General features: G+C 35.2%; 2 protein-coding genes and 1 pseudogene across 5 annotated transcripts; 2 read left to right on the forward strand and 1 right to left on the reverse strand.

The window, feature by feature from the left end:
- Positions 1–2,783: 2,783 nt before the first annotated feature.
- Positions 2,784–6,212, forward strand: LOC132604197 (cysteine protease XCP1-like). Its single transcript, XM_060317575.1, has 4 exons — positions 2,784–3,319; positions 3,927–4,162; positions 4,774–4,914; positions 5,829–6,212. The coding sequence occupies exons 1-4, from the start codon at positions 2,839–2,841 to the stop codon at positions 6,039–6,041; spliced, it is 1,071 nt and encodes a 356-aa protein (XP_060173558.1). The 5' UTR covers positions 2,784–2,838; the 3' UTR covers positions 6,042–6,212.
- A 620-nt stretch (positions 6,213–6,832) lies between these two features.
- Positions 6,833–15,180, reverse strand: LOC132604199 (AT-hook motif nuclear-localized protein 2-like). Of its 4 annotated transcripts, none has more exons than XM_060317579.1 (4): positions 15,030–15,180; positions 9,383–9,509; positions 8,225–8,386; positions 6,833–7,212 (listed from the first exon to the last, which is right to left on the reverse strand). In XM_060317579.1, the coding sequence occupies exons 2-4, from the start codon at positions 9,410–9,412 to the stop codon at positions 7,066–7,068; spliced, it is 339 nt and encodes a 112-aa protein (XP_060173562.1). In that variant the 5' UTR covers positions 9,413–9,509; positions 15,030–15,180; the 3' UTR covers positions 6,833–7,065. The 4 variants fall into 4 exon arrangements, with proteins under 4 accessions (XP_060173562.1, XP_060173563.1, XP_060173564.1 ...); XM_060317580.1 differs by lacking the exon at positions 15,030–15,180 and adding an exon at positions 10,454–10,559; XM_060317581.1 differs by lacking the exon at positions 15,030–15,180 and adding an exon at positions 10,279–10,394.
- LOC132601900 (cysteine protease XCP1-like) lies at positions 13,255–15,089 on the forward strand (annotated as a pseudogene).
- Positions 15,181–17,866: the final 2,686 nt, after the last annotated feature.

A 17,866-nucleotide genomic window follows, 5' to 3' on the forward strand; every position in this document is an offset into this window, starting at 1 on the left:
ATCATCGATTAAACAAAATTACCACTTAACTAATCACTCTGTTCAAACTAGATAAAATTAACTTGGTAAACATAATTAACTACATTAAGCTTAAAATGATACTAAACTTAGCAAAGCATAACTAAAAATCCAATAAAAAAATAAAAGAGATAGGAAGTTTACCTCTTGTTGGTGCAGTGAACTGGGGTGTCGGGGTCTCGAATCTATGCTCGAACTCGAACGAACCCGAACCCGATTAGAGTAATTAAAGTTTCAAAACGAAGAAATGGAAATAGAGTAATTGTCCCCCCCACGGCTAAAGTTCATCGGGAAGGAAAAAAATCAAGTATGGAAGATGGTATGAGTCTCTCAAAAGTACTGAAACAATTCCCAAAATCTGAAAATCCTTCCAAAATACCGAAAAAATCCCCTCTAAACGATTCCCCCGGATTCCATTTATAGGGTTTTCATTTGTATTAAAATAAAGAGAGGAGCGTGGGAGAGAGACGAAGGAGCGGGGACAGAGAGGGATGGAGGAGACAGGAGTGGGGAACAAGGGGAAGTGGAGATGGCAGAGAACGTGGGGGACAGGGGAGAGTGGGAGAGAGCGTGAGAGGGAGAGCGGAGGTGAGACGAGAGAGATGAGAGAGGAAAAAGTGAGGGGCGGCGGGTGAAGGGAAAAGAGTAAGAGAAAAGGGATTAGGGATTAGGTTAAAGGGTGAAGGGGAAATGGGTTGGACTGAGTCGGGTTTAAAATGTGTAATGGGCTGAATTATTTTTGGGTAGGGGAATAATGTGGGCTGGTCTGTTGAAGACATGGACTGGTTAGATTAAAACGTGTGGGCTGATTATTTGGGTCATTTATTTGGCTGAAATTGTTGGTCTTTCCCCTCTATTTAATTATTTTTGGACTTCTAATTTAATAACTAGTACAACATATATTATGCGAAGACAATTAATATGTAGAAAAATAATGATTTAACAAAGCGTTGTCTTGTAATTAATTTAACGAGTCCAAACCCGAAAACGAAACGATGACTAACCGTTTAAAATTTGTGATAAAGTAATGCTCATAATGTTGAAAATAAAGTAGTGATATTAATAGTAGTAGAAATAAAAATATTGTGAAAAATAAAGTATTTAGCTCGTCAGTAAATTTAGAAACCCGAGTAAATTAAATAAAAGAGGGATAAAATTGGGTGTCAACAACATATATATTCAATTCATTTATTTTTGGTCGGATGTGCAAAACAATTCTGATATTGACCAATACATACGTTTTGATTCATCGTACTCAAATAAATTGGGTTGGAAAATGGGACGGGGGAAAGGAAGATGTAACTTGTAAGTATATAAGAAATATAGATGCAACTTCTCCTGTTGTTTCTATCTTGGACTCTTTCTTGTATGTCCATATAATTCAAGTTGAAGGCCGTAAGCAACAACAACGATTGTCGATAGCCTAAAATCCAACTTTTGTCGTGCTCTTAATTACCTCAATTAATTGAAGAAAACACATGGTAACAAAAAACAAAAAAAAAAAAATAGAGAGCAACGGTAAAATGTCTCCGTGCTATAGATCACGGGTTCGCGCTGTGATAGCAATCACTAATGCTTGTATTACGATAGACTGTCTACATCACATTCACAACCATTTGGGTGCGGCCCTCTCCTCGGACCCTGCTAACGTGGGATGGTGCACCGGGCAGCCCTTTTTCTAAAATTAGAGCCTTAGAGGCGTCAAATGGGCAGTCCTGATTTTGCAGATTGAACAAGTATAATTAAATTAGAGTCAGTTTCTTGCTGCTTCACACTTGCAGTTTGATTGATATTATCATAACGGGTATGTCCAACTCACATTTTGAGTGCATTGCGTTAATTCTGAATTTCTGATACGTGCATTTACTTATATTTTTAGTGATGCTAGAGTTTTATTTAAAATCATTAGGTTTCTCATAAAATGTATGTCACGCTTAAAATCCCGGAAGCAACTTGCATATGTATACGAGTATATGTCTAATCTCCTGTTAAGTGCGTCAGAGTTTTCAATATATATATTTTTAATTACATAACAACTTATCATTCTACTCATTCGGTTGTCCTGTAGAAGACAACATAACTGGATTAAATCATGCACCGTACTATTGTATTGTATGTATTATATACACTGTTGAGGTAACATTAATTTGGATAGACAGTATTATTTGTTGTCGTTCAATAGTAACATTTTTCTTGTTTGATTTAACTCTATATATATACATATATATGTTAGTGTAAAATAACTATAATATCACAGAATCCTATAACCCAAACATACACACAATTATATAAAGATCGAATGGCCAAAATGAAAAAGAACTGGATAGATTGTATTATTGGTTGTAGTTTCAGAGTAATTTTTTTATTTTTTTTGTTTGATTTAAGTGTTTAGTGAAAATAAATATAATCTTACAGAACCCTATAACCCAAAGTACACTACAATTATATACGAACGAGTGGCCAATGTATACCAAGAAAGTCAGTGTTACAAAGTTCATAGTTGTGGTGTAGTGAAGAGGACCATCATATTGCAGTAAGAATAATAACAATACAAACAATAGATTATACGATAAATTAAATGACATGTTTAGTCAGAATTTGATCAATCTTGAAAAAGATAACATGCTTTCATTTCAATCCAAAGCCAAAACGCACCATGCTTCAAGTCTCCTAACACTGCTCAATTAAGTATTTAATTTAATGTAGAAAACTTTGCTTCAAAGCAAACTTATCAAGAAAATTAACTCTATATAAACTCATCTCTTCTCCTCCATTCTTCATTCATCTCAACATCTCTCTATTACCACTAATCAATACAAAATGGCTAATTCATTCTCTAATTATTCCAATTTCTCATTTCTTGTCTTATTCTCCATACTACTATCTCTCATGTCACATGCAACATTTGCACGCGACTTTTCAATTGTGGGATATTCCCCCGATGACTTGACTAGCATCGATAACATCATCGATCTCTTCGAGACGTGGATGGAGAAACACAGCAAGATTTACAAGAGCATTGAAGAGAAATTGCATAGGTTTGAGATTTTCAGAGATAATTTGAAACACATTGATGAGAGGAACAAGAATGTTAGTAACTATTGGCTTGGTTTGAATGAATTTGCTGATTTGAGCCATGATGAATTCAAGAAGATGTATTTAGGACTCAAAGTTCAAAATGAGAGATCATATGATGAGTCTACACAAGAATTTACATATAGAGATTTTGTGGATTTGCCTAAGTCTGTTGATTGGAGAAAGAAGGGTGCTGTGACCAATGTGAAGAACCAGGGCTCATGTGGTAAGTACTCAAGATTTAACGGTATTTCAATAATTTTAACACGAAAAAGAGTTTATACGCATTTTTTTAATCAAGCACGTCAATTTCTTAGTTTCAAATTAACACATTAGATGCCGGCATTTCAGACATTTTAACATAAGAAAAGTGTTTATCATTACTTTTTTCCAAATATATCTGCTTATTTTCAGATTTAACACTTATATATCAAACACATAACTGTTTATTTGTAAAATTATTTCTGACACTTCAGAAGGGATTTTACAACACTTTTGCTCGTAAAAGCAACTTTTATTCAGCTAAACTAGAAAGGTCTCAAAAAGAATCTCTTGTATCAGTTATAACAAGAAGAGAACTATTTCATATAGTGAAGTTTTAAAAAAAAAAATATATCTAGGGGTGGAGCTGGACTTTTAATTGCAGTTTCGGCAGAACCCAATAACTTTGATCAAAACTTGTACAATTTGTGTTAACAAATGCACTTAATACGTATAAAATATAATTTATCCAAAACTCAGTAAACCGTTTTTCTATTCAAAACCTATAAATTCAAAATTCTGAATCCACCTCTAATTATAATTGCTGAATGAAAAGTATGTGAGTACTGCAGGTAGTTGTTGGGCATTTTCAACGGTAGCGGCAGTAGAGGGCATAAACCAAATAAAGACGGGGAATTTGACATCCTTGTCTGAACAAGAGTTGATTGACTGTGACACTAAATACAACAGTGGTTGCAATGGAGGCCTTATGGATTATGCTTTTCAATTTATTGTCAAACAAGGTGGTCTTCACAAAGAGGATGACTATCCTTACGTCATGAAGGAAGGCACTTGTGATGAAAAGAGGGTTAGTCAATAATCTAAACATATTGCTTCTTTTTATTTATAATTAAGGTGATCAGATTAGCTTGCACGTATCTCCATTAATTTCACAGAGTATCTGCTATCTCTTACATCAGTATAGATACCGAGTAACTATATTTACCAAGATTTGGATAAATGAAAAGAAATCACCTAGTGTTTTTGCTCCCTTGAGATTTGAACATGAGACAGCTTCATGGTTCTTAACTCACTTCATTGATTACTAGACCACACCTTTGAGTGGAATAATCTAAACATATTGCTAGCTTTAGCATAATAATGGTACTTACCAGCTATGTTCAAGGCTGATTTAGTGTACAAATATGAGTTCATCTGAACCCAATAGCTTTAACTCAAACTTGAACTCATAAAGTTCAATTCTCGAATCCACCTCTAGCTATGTTACTAGGGTCATTCAAGAATGCCGTCGCATGTGTGTTGGATTGTCCCGAGAAATTGTTTATTTTTGAAGGATCGGACACTAGTGCAACGATATTTTTAAAGAATCCGAGCAACATATCTTGCACGAGTATTAGGGAATAACCTATTGGATATATATTCATGTAGAAGACTTAAACTGAATGTGAAGTGTTACAGGATGAAAGTGAAGTGGTGACAATAGATGGTTACCGTGATGTACCTGCCAATGATGAACAAAGTCTCTTGAAAGCTCTTGCAAACCAACCTATTAGTGTGGCCATTGAGGCTTCTGGCAGAGATTTCCAATTCTACAAAGGGGTAAACTCTCCTTTCCCTTCTCCCTTTTTTACTCTTTTTCCACCTCAGGCTCCTCTAAGGGTGTGTTTGGTATTGCAAAAAAATGTTTTTCAGAAAATAAGTCATTTTCTAGTGTTTGGTTGTCAGAAAATATTTTCTAGGGAAAGCATTTTTCACCGAAAGGGGAAACGCTACTCCCTCACTTCCTTCTGGGCGGAAGTTATTTACATCACAATTGTTTCAACGCTTAACGTCATTTCACTATTTCAACCATTGCTTGAACATAATTATTAATTTTTACACTCAAAACAACAACAACAATACCAGTGTAATCCCACAAGTGGGGTCAGGGGAGGTAAGATGTACGCAGACCTTACCCCTACTTTGTGGGATAGAGAGGTTGTTTCCGATAGATCCTCAGCTCAAAGAAAGTAAATCCAACAGAATTTTTACACTCAAGAAAATTTCACCAAAATACTATTTTATTTACTAATATAATAATCTTTATTAAAAAAATATAAATTTTTCACTCTCCAAGAAAATAAACGGCAATACAACATTTAGGAAAATACTTTTCAGTACATAAGTGATTTCCACAAAACATTTCTAAAAATGACTATAATTTGCCCGTATCAAAAAACATACCCCTAGCGATAAATAGAACTCTCAAGATTGCATGTAAATTTAATACTAAGCAAATACTATGAAAACTCTTAGAGGTCGTTTGGTTGGAGGGAATAACTAGATTATTCCGGTATAAAATTTGGGATTGTATCATATGTTTGGTTGAGGATATTAGCTACAATAAAAATAAAAATAAACCTTATCTTATATAATCCTGATTATAATTCAGGATAACCTGATTTTGAACCGAATGATCCCTTAATTGTTGCTAATAATACTAAGTGAATACTACTGTTGGAATATGGGTGTAGGGTGTGTTTGATGGGCATTGTGGAACTGCATTGGATCATGGAGTGACAGCAGTTGGATATGGATCCACAAAAGGGATGGACTATATCATTGTCAAGAATTCTTGGGGGCCCAAATGGGGAGAAAAGGGTTACATTAGGATGAAGAGAAACACTGGCAAGGCCCAAGGACTTTGTGGAATCAACAAAATGGCTTCTTTCCCAATCAAAAAGTAGTGGGAAAAAAAAGTGCACTCTTAATTTCTTTTTTTCACTTCATCCCCTGTTTCTTTATTTGATGAATAATGTTGTTTTATTTGTTATTTAAGCATTTTGTTATTTTTCATCAAGGATTTAACAAGTGTGCTCATCCAATTTGTTTTTAAGGAAATCATTGCTTTCTTTGTTTGTCTCTCTGACTCCCTAAGTAAGATCCGCATACACTCTATTCTCAGATTCAACTGTCCTTTTTCGTATTCACTTACACTCTATTTAATTTTACGTGTCTTAGTTTAATATACTGATTTTAAAAATAACCCGAAGACTTTGAATTTTGTAATCTTAAACTAAATAAGTAAATATGTGTAATGTATTAAAATGCGCTTTGACTCTTGTAGTCTTAAATATATCATGTGACATATTGACATATTGAAAGGATCCTATAATGAATATTAATCCCTTTCTCAAGATAATGGGAAATATTTACCTTTTTAAAAAAATAAAAATGAATCTATTAGAATTGACTCTGACAGAAAAGAAATTAACCACATAAACCCCTACCTGTACAGAGGTTTCAATAGACCCTCGCCTCAAGAAAATCGTTTTTTCATAAGGGTTTGAAAGAAAAGCAATAGTAAAAGCTATGATAAAATATTTGGAGGAAAAGTAGTGACAATACAAATATTAAAGGTAACCGAAATAAAAGAAAAAATATTCGTAATAGAATCAAAGCATAAGATATATATATATATATATATATATATATATATATATATATATTCTTCCAGGTCCACAGAATTGCAAAAACATTCACTCTAAATTGAAGATGGCTAATGTTGAAAGTCATCTTTAGATAGCAGCACATTATAACAGCTAAAGCAGAACAAGAAAGCCAGACGCTGTCCTATGATAAATAAAACACAAAAAGCTAAGTTCACAAGACAGAAAATGCAGAATACTAGCATCAGCAAATTAGCACTTCTCACCAGTATTTAAACTAAGGTTAAAAGTGCCTGTGGTCCTTATTTCTGCATAAGTACAATTACACCGATGATTCACTCGTGCCACTTGATGGTGGTTTATCGGACCCCGTCATACCACTAAGATTGGCATTCAACGGAGCAGGTGACGCCTCAGAATGATTTGCTGATTTTGGCACTTCCGGGGCATCTGCAGCGAATAGGACAACCTGGAACAGAAGCCATTAATTAGTGCCTGCTAAGTAAACAAAATCTGTGTCACATATAGCTCTTAACACAGTGTTACCTAGATAAACAAATGGTAGTGTGAGCCCAAGAGCCCAGGCATTCACCTCTGTTATGATTAGGTCCTAGCCATACCTTTGAGTGCACGACACGTTTTTTATTTACTTTTTTTTTCCCCCTTACTTTTTCGATATGGTAAACCTCACACACCTCGAGAAGTAAAGATAACTAATGACAAAATAACTCAAGAATAGGGATGATGCTTTTCTTAAGTGCTCCCCCACCCCCGCTCAAAGATAGGGACAATGCTTCTCGCGTGCTGCAGTCAATTAGAGGAATCAAGGAATGGCAAGGTCTGGAATTGAGGAGTTCCCGGATACAAGATACTAAATATATAACTTTATAAAAAAAGAATAGTAAAAGATACTGAGTGTATTAATCAGCATATAGCATGCATTCGTAAAGCCAGAATGGTTTCATCCAATGGAAAGACTCATATAAGTAGTCATTGTGCCAAAATGTACACTTAAAAGTCAACAGGTTGCTTGACAACCAGACCACCTTTTTTTTTTTTTTTTTTTTTGATGATAAGGTAAATTCTATTAAAAGGTACCAAGATCTAAATACCATTTAACTCTAAATACAGGAAAGGGGGATAATGCTGAATCTGATCTTCCTGTTTAGGATTACTTCACAAACAAAATATCCAAAACTATTCAATTTCAGATGTAACTATTAGTTGGTGGCCAGAGGTGGGTGTAATACTCCGTCACTGTAAAAGGTATAGTACTCAACTTGAAGGAAAACTCCAAGCATCAAATAGAAGAATCAAGCAGAAAAGAGAGGATTTAAGAAACCCTGCCCATCTAATCTACATAAATTTGAAATTTCTGCTCCCAATTAATACAGATAAAGAAATAGTGCTTCGTGATGAATGATTAAAAGATAGTATACATGCTACATAAATTGATCTTTGAAACTTATGAGAAGGCAAACCTGAACTGGTGATGCAGCAGTTAGAACACCAGCCACAACAGCACCTACAACCCGTCCATCAGGTCCAGCAAATAATACATTCATTCCACCTGTTCTCTCCCTTTGACCATCGATCTCAGACAGCATAAATGAACCCGATAGAGACAATATGTTAAACCGTCCCTACAGGAGAAAAGGTCAGAAAAGCACTCAACACCGTAATAATAATGCAAGGATAGACAATCCAAAAAGAGAGATGCAGAAGAGCAGATATTTTTTCAGCAGATCTGTGAATTCTAGAAGAGACAACAACTAATTTCAGGCACAGAATGAAGTTGAAATCAAAAGAACTAGATTAAAATCCATACGAGCTGCATATGGATTTTAGAAATAATAGTAAAAGCTCTCAAGTAAAATGATATAAAATGTTCATTTTTCCCTCTCATCTTAAGTGAGATGCCCCTGTAATGAATATGAACTAAACAAGCCGAGTTAAATCTAACCATACAAGCAAAGCTGTCAAAGGTGAAAAGCATACAAAAGCACCACAATCTATTGATGCTTTAAGCACAAAGCATAACTAAAGTGTGGGCTTTAGTGAGGGGAAAAGGCGCTAATGAATACAACAACAACATAACCAGTGGAATCGCACAAGTGGGTTCTGGGGAGGGTGGTGTGTATGCAGCCTTAGCCCTACCTTGTGAGGTAGAGAGGTTATTCCCGATAGACCCTCGGCTCAGGTAAGGCATACCAACAAGGCGCTAATGAATACTCCCTCCGGATCAAAAAGAGTGTCCGCTTAGCCTTTTTTTCTTGGATCAAAAAGAGTGTCCACTTATCAAATCAAGAAAGAATTAACCTTATTTTTCCAAATTTGCCCCTATTAAGTGCTATGTGATCAAACCCCAATACCTATTTAATTAGGGGCAGTTTAGTCAAATTACCTAAAAAAAATTAGGAGTTAGTATTTTCTTAAGGGATGTGCAAATGGCTAAGTGGACACTCTTTTTGATCCGGAGGGAGTATAAAATAAAATAAAAATATAAAAGTAATGCAGTAATAACCATAAAAATAAACATTAATTATTCGGACAAAAGAACTGAAAAAATTATAATTAGCTGAAATATGTGAAATGGAACATGAAATGCTAAAATAAGTAAAATGTATTCAGACGTTAACCTCATAAGTCAATTCCACTGGACGGGTCATTAAAAAGCTTCACTTCTGATATTGCACCTGTGGCAGATGAGATGCAAACATGCCATGGAGCATTCTGAACAACAGATACTATCCTTGATGACACATCCTGAAAACCAGATAATAAGGATTAGTAATACAAAATATAATGACCTGCGACTTAATATCTGCAAAAGTATCACAATATATGATCTGCAAGTGTCCAAGCCATTGCAAGAATCCAAAGGCAACACAGGAATTCCAAGAGTCAAAACTTCAATTACATGCAGATATTTAGATCAGTATCACAAAAAGCATTAGCACTATATTTGGGTGGGTGCTAAGAGGAGAGGTTTAAGGGCAATGGGGCAAGTAAAAGAGGGTTAAAGGGCATTCCCCCTGTTTGGTTAGAAAATAAAAGAGGGGAAGGTAAAAGTGAAGGAGTATGCTACCACCGATATCGGCTTTTCTAACCCCTCCATAAATGAAAAGAAACGAGAAAGTTATGTGTGTTTACTTTCCTTCCATTACCAACAGATGGAAGGGGAGAGTAAATACTGTTAAGTAGTCACCAAAAGTAAGCCATCCCTGAACCAGAACCACATGCTTTAATCGTGTAGGAGAATGTTCAACTAAGAAGAAAAGCATACATCTAGCACGTCTTTATCATGATACTGAATCATCTAAAATAATTACTTGAAATGAAAAGAAATAAAGACAAATAATGTAAACTCATGAAGCAACTTGCAGTTAGAGAAATCAATATCAAATAAGAAATGTATTTTATCCACTTAATCAACAGGGGATATATTTGTAAGAATCCAAATTTACAAATGAAGCTAATTCAACAACGTATCTAATTAATCATCAGAAAATTATTTGTAAGAATCAACAATTACCTATGGAGCTAAATCAACTGATGTTTCTAGTGTTTAGCAAACTGACCAAGTTGGCAATTAATACTATCAAATATGAGTGTTCACATTGGAGCTTAGTTCATTTTTTCAAAAGACAAGGTCCATGGGTTAAGAAGCTGCACTACAAAGCTCATAATTTATCAACAATATGAATTACCTGACATAAACGGACTTGGTATTTACAACTGTTGCCTTTCTCCCAAAAAAAAAAAAAGGTACTTAGTTTTATAATATCATCTTGTAACTAAAATCACTAATTGAGCTTTATATAGGTAGACTAGGGACTCGTAGGCAAAAACTTTAACCCTAGGAGCTTCCCTCAACGAAACTTCCGGATATATTTGCATAACCATATAATATTAACTAATTCTTTACTTAATTGGAAGACCAGCGTTGTCAAAGGTGCCCTTTTCGCCCCTCTTTTTATTTATTCTTTTATTTTTTCTAAAATTGAATCTTAAGCCCTGAAGCAAGGCGCAAAACTCGTTGAGCGCTTTGCCTCGCTTAACAGGCGCTTCAGTGTCATCGTGAAGGCTCTAAGGCTACTTTTCCTTGCCAACATAATCCTGAAGAGGCAACAACAACAACATACCCAGTGTAATCCCACAAATGGGGTCTCGGGAGAGTAGTGTCTACGCAGATCTTACCCTTACCTTGTGCAGGTAGAGAGGTTATTTCCAATAGACCCTCGGTTCAAGGACAAAATAAACACAGCAGATATGGAAACATCAACAATAACAACAGTAGTTATGGAAACATATGCAGTGACAACAGCAAGATAGAAGGAAAATTGAAGCAGAAGAGTAACAAGTCATAATAGAGAACTAAGAACAAGAAATATGAAAATAGTAAATTAATAAAAAATGAAACTAATACCACTACTACTAGTAAGGAAAAGCAATCACGTAGCTATCTACTACTAGTCTTCAACCCTAATTCTCGACCTCCACACCCTCCTATCAAGGGTCGTGTCCATAATAAGTGGAAGACTTGTCATGTCCTACTTGATCACCTCTCCCCAATACTTGCACCTCTACCTCTCCTTTGGCCCTCCAACGCCAGCCTCTCACACCTCCTCAATGGGGCGTTTGTGCATCTCCTCTTTACATGCCCGAACTATCTCAATCTCGTATCCTGCATCTTGTCCGCCAAGGAGACCACTCCCACTTTGTCTCAAATATCTTCATTTTTAACCATATATCCTAGTATGCCCGCACATCCATCTCAACCTCCTCATTTCTGCAACTTTCATCTTCTGGAACACTAAGAATTTGATTGTTCACTTTAAGTAATTTTTTTCAATTTCATTGTCCATATATTTGTTATTCATACTTATAATTATTAGTCTTGGACTACACATACATAGTTGAAGTTTTCCTTCATTTGCGCCTTTCTTCATTAAAGCCCACGCTTTATGTATGCTTTGTGCTTAAGGCCCCAGCGGACCTTAGAGTTTTTTTTGCGCTTTTCGCCTTTGATAACACTGTAGGAGACAAAAGGGCAGCCCGCCAGCACGGTGCAAAAAGCATCCAGTGTTAACAGGGTCTGGGGAAGGGCCGCACCCCAAGGATGTGATGTAGACAGCCTACCCTGATGCAAGCATTAGTGGCTGCTACCACGGCTCGAACCCGTGACCAATAGGTCACATAGAGACAACTTTATCATTGCTCCAAGCCTCCTCTTCTTTTATGAGTGATAATCATAGTAATATGGCCACAAACTTTATTCACTCAATGCTCTGTCACTAAAAATGCAGCTTTGTGAAATAATAATAATTCCCAACTAAAAAAAGTTATTCTCTCTCTTCTCTCTCTTGGGGAATGAAACAATCACTTTAACTAGAACATAATGATACACGAATCATACGGTCATGTTTTAAAACAAACACTTCCTTTCATGTTTTATGATGTATAGTATATTCTAACAACGTGTCCAACAACTTCATGGATGAGCTTAATAGAAGTCATTCAGATTCCAACTTTATTGATCTAATGATCACAACATAATACAAAAATATCCAACTGTCATGTATAACAAGGAAATGATAGTGTCTAGACCAAGTGTTAGAGAACAATGCAAGACTACAATGAGTTACTAAGCCCCATATAGGTTACTTGATCCCTGAAAATATTAGTTGGTAAACATGTACTCATAGGATCAACAAGCATCAAAGTAGTACTAACATGCTCAAAACTCACATCTTGCTTCTTGACAGTCTCTAACCATCAGATAATTTATGCCGAATTGTCGATGTGCTTGCTTCGGCTACCACTTTTAATATTCTTTGAAAAGAATAATGTAATTGAATTATCACAAAAAAATCTCAATGGACTTGCAATGAGATCCGCAATTCTAGCCCGAAATGAAATTCCTTAACCATAACACTATGATGTATCTTCATAGCATGCTAAAAATTCAGCTTCTATTGTGGTGTTGCAATAATGGTTTGTTTAACACCTCTCCAAAACACAACACTTAAAATAAAAATGTACCCAGAAGTAGATTTACCAATGTCTTGGCATCCGCCCAAAATTTGAGTTTGAACATCCAATGAGTCATAATATTTGTTTCCTTGCAAGTATGTAGATTAAATTGACCCATGAGAAATTTTTGTTAAAATAATTAAATAAAAAACTTGTTTCTCTTTGATATGTTATACGTAGCTATAATAAAATAAAATAAAATAAAAGTTTTATTAGTTTTGTTTGGCAATTAATAAATTACAAGAAAACAAATCAAAAAATTAGAACTTGGTAAAAGTTGGGCGGGTTGGATTATAACCCATTGCTTAGCCCATCCTAACCCGAGTTTCTTTTGGACAAAGTTGGGCAATGACTCAACTCATTTATTGGTACAGCTAATTTGACCAGCTCAAACTGTCAATCCCCCCCCCCCCCCCACCCACCCACCCACCCACAGGCTTATAGCATAAAATCACATGTTTAATGAGAAGTTGAATCTTGAAAGAAAACATGCTTTTATTTCAATCCAGAGCCAAAAAGCACTATGCTTCAAGTCTCCTACTATTGCTGCTAGCTACTCCATCTACTACTAAGTATACAATTAATATATTGCACAACACTTGGCTTTAAAGCAACATTATCAAGAACTTTACCTCTATATAAACTCATCTCTTCTCCTCCATTATTCATTCATCTCAACATTTCGCTAGTACTACAAATCAATACAAAATGGCTAATTCATTCTCCAATTTTTCCAAATTCTCATTCCTGTTTTCCATATTACTGTCTCTCACGTGCAACAAATGCGCGCGACTTTTCAATCATGGGAATTGGGATATTCCCCCGATGACTTGACTAGCATCGATAACATCATCGATCTCTTTGGACGTGGATAGATAAACACAGCAAGATTCACAAGAGCAGTGAAGAGAAATTGCATAGGTTTGAGATTCTTAGAGATAATTTGAAGCACATTGACGAGAGGAATAAAATTGTTAGTAACTATTTGCCTGGTTTGAACGAATTTGCTGATTTGAGCCATGAAGAATTCAAGAATATGTATTTAGGACTCAAAAGTTCAAAATAAAAAGAGATCAAATGATGAGTCCACACAAGAACAATTCACCTACAGAGATTTTGTGGATTTGCCTAAGTCTGTTGACCGGAGAATAAGGGTGTTGCGACCAATGTCATGTCCTCGGTAAGCTCAAGATACGTCATGTCCTGTCTAATCACCTCTCCCAATACTTTTTTGGCCTACCTTTACCTTTCCTTACACCCACCATTGCCAACCTGTCACACCTCTTGTGACACAAAATACAATAGTGGTTCCAATGGAGGCCTTATAATTATGCTTATCAATTATTGTCTCTCAAGGTGGTCTTCAGAAGGAGGATGACTATCCTTACCTCATGGAGGAAGGCACTTGGGATGAAAAGAGAGTAAGTCAATTATCTAAACATATTGCTCTTTCTTTATTTCTTTTATAGTTATTGTGTCCAAATCAATTTGCACGCATCTCGACTAATCTTACGGGATATCTCCTACCTCCCACCAATACAACTACCAAGTAACTGTCCACCCAGGCTTGGACAGATGAGAAGAAATCGCCTAGTATTTTTGCCTTCACTAGAATTTGAACCTGAAATTGCTATGTTACACCTTTGGTGGTCATAATCGAAAGATATTGCTAGCCTTAGAATAATGGTACTCTCCCCAGCTATGTTCAGGGTGAATTTAATGTACTAAGTTCATCTTAACCCAATAACTTGACTCAAACGCTATATATATGTTAAAAAATTCCATAAAATCAAATGGGATGTGGTAGAATTTCGAACTTGAATTCATAAAGTTCAATTCCCACCTTTCGCATACGAATTCAGATCCAAGCAACATAGTTTTCGAGAGTATTAGGTGTCGTTTGATTCGTGGGATAAGGTGGGATATCCAGGGTTAAATTTGAGATTAAATTTATACTTTGTTTGGTTTAATATATAACTATTTCCAGGATAAATTTATACCTTCAATCAAATGGCGTATAAATTCAACCCCAAACTTAATCTTGAGATATCACACCTTATCCCATCAAAGGTGAATAAATTAGTTCAAAAATTATAGTCTTAGGAATATTATAATTCCGGAATAACTTAATCCGCGAACCAAATGACCCTTGGTGAATAACCTTTTGGATATATGTATTGATGTAGAAGATTTAAATTGAACGTTATGTGTTACATTGATGAAAGTGAAGTGGTGACAATAGATGGTTACCGTGATGAACAGACTCTGTTGAAAGCTCTTGCTAACCAACCTGTTCAGTGTCTCTATTGAGGCTTCCAATTCTACAAAGGGTAAAGTCTCTTTACTTTTATACCATTTTTTCTCTCTTTTTCCACTTTGGGTGTGTTTGGTAGAGACAGAAAATATTTTACCGAAAAATATTCTTTAGAAACCCATTTGGATTTGGCTTATGGCTTTCGGCTTATATAAGTGAATTCTAGCTTATGATTTTTGGCTTAATTTTATTATTTTGATTTAAAAATAAGTGCTTAAAAGTATTTTTATTTTTCACTCATACACTACAAAAGTGCTTAAAAGCCATTTTAAAAGCACCTAAAATTAGGCAACCCAAACAGGCGCTAAGTCATTTTTGATGTTTGATTGTCATAAAATCATTTTAGGGAAAACATTTCCACCAAAAGGTTTCTACCTTTTGGCCGAAAGTCATTTTCCTTCACAATTATCTCTAATCCTTAGCTTCAAATCACCGATTCAAACATTACTTCAATATAATTATCAATCTTTAAAATAATCTAATTTTCATGAGCACGCTATCTGATTTGCTATTATTATCTTTTTTATTAAATATTTTTGTGAGAAAAATATTTTTCACTCTTCAACCAAACATCATTTTCAAAAAAAAAAAACAACGTTTCTAGAAAATGACTTTCGTCATATAAGAAAGCATACCCTTAGTGATATACTCTTAAAGATCTTTAGTAATATTGGGTGAATATTATAAAAATTCTTAATTGCTGCTTATAATACTGAGGGGTCGTTTGGTACGAAGGATAAACATAAATAGTCCTGGGATAAGAATTTAGCAATTTCTTATACCTTGTTTGGTTAGTAATCATGGGATAAGTTATCCCAAGAGTAAAATTAGTGCTGGGATAACTTATACCTGCCACAGGGTGGAATAAGTTATCTCAGGATAAGTTATCCCGGGATAAGGAAGAAACCTCTTCTTTTTAGAAATTATCCAATGTATAATACTTTTAATCCAACATACCAAACAATCAATAAAAAATAACTCCAGAATAATTAATCCTAGCATAACTTATCCCAACATAATTAATCCCAGCATAACTTATCCCAGCGTAATTTGTTTTTTAACCAAACGAACCCTGAGAGAATACTATAGATAAAGACTTATCCGCAACCGGTGTTTATACCAAGTCGATAGATGCATGATAGTGTGCAAAACACCTTTAGCACTTAACCATGGTTAATTATCATGCATTCTCACTTTATTAAATCAATTATTTATAGTAGATTTACTTAATTTGATGTAAACACCACCAACAACAACAACAATTTGATGTAAACACCTTACACGAATATGGTTGTAGGGTGTGTTTGATGGGCATTGTGGAACTGCACTGGATCATGGAGTGGCAGCGGTTGGATATGGATCCACAAAGGGGATGGACTATATCATGGATCATTTGCACTTTTGGCTGTATTTTGTGCTGGCCTTTAAATTTTGCCTCTCAAGTCAAATAATTTTTTCACGGGACATAAATTTATATTTTTATATCATAATATCTCACAAGTTCTCCCTCATACTCTTAAAAAACTTATGGCCGTCAGGCATAAGTTTGATTTTGCTGGCCAAAAATTAAAGACCTATCCATTTGAAGGAAAACCGTGCAATTTCTTACTATATCATTGTCAAGAACTCTTGGGGGGCCCAAATGGGGAGAGAAGGGTTTCATTAGGATAATATGGATATCCATATTATCCAAAGCTACTTCAAAGATGTTAGTTTCATCTAGCTAATATGGAGAAGATTAATTTACCTTTTTGTCCACAAATCTAATTTCTAGTACATAGTTGCAACTCGTGGGAAGAATAGAATTTCAAAACTTTCCAATGATACGAGCTCCAAGAAAATCTTTTTCGGAAAATATCCACCCAAGCCCCCCATTCCCACCCCAACCCCACCACCACTCACGTAAAGCACCTACTCCCTAATAAAATCCTACCCCCACCCTCGAACACAATTCATCTTCACCTACCCAACCATCTCAACCCCACCGCTCCACCCAACCCTTACAAAACCTTCCCAAATTTTCTATTTCATATATTTTATTTTACTTTTATAAAATAATTATAAAAATGAAAAAAGAATTCTTACCCCACCCCCCACACCACAATCCACCACTCATCCACACCAACTTTAACCAGGAAAATTCTTAATTTTTATAAATTGTTTATAAAAGCAAGATAAAATATATGAAGTACAAAATTCGGGAGGGGGTAGAGCTGCCGGGGGGGTGTAGAAAATCAAAATAAATACTTTTTAAAGAAACTTAACTTTTTAGAGGGGGTGGGAGGTGTAAAAAACCAAAAAAATAAAAAACTTTTTTTTAGGGTGTTGGTTGTGGGGGGGGGGGGGGGGGGGGGGGTAGAAAACCCAAAAAAAAAAAAAAAAACTTGAAATTTTTTTGGAGGGGCTGTGATTGGGGGTGGTTGGTAAAGTTATTTTCCTGATTTTTTAGAAATTTGTTTCCTAAAAAAAATATTTTGCAAAATTTTTTACCAAAGGAACATGAGAAAATTAGCATACTAAACACACCCTATATATTGTGATCCATTTACCCAATAAATTACCCATATTTTAAATGGATAATATGAGTTGACTCATATTGGACCCATTTTAAATGGGTTGGGTCGGGTGGATAACCATATTTTTTAGGGAAAACTACGTATATATACATGTTAAGGAGAAAATATTTACGAAACGTGACGATAGTTTTCCTTATTTACAAAACATAACGATATTTTACGAAACATGACGGATTTTCATATATTTTTCGTTTTTT

This window comes from Lycium barbarum, chromosome 7 (genome assembly GCF_019175385.1).
Source record: "Lycium barbarum isolate Lr01 chromosome 7, ASM1917538v2, whole genome shotgun sequence".
NCBI lineage: Eukaryota > Viridiplantae > Streptophyta > Magnoliopsida > Solanales > Solanaceae > Lycium > Lycium barbarum.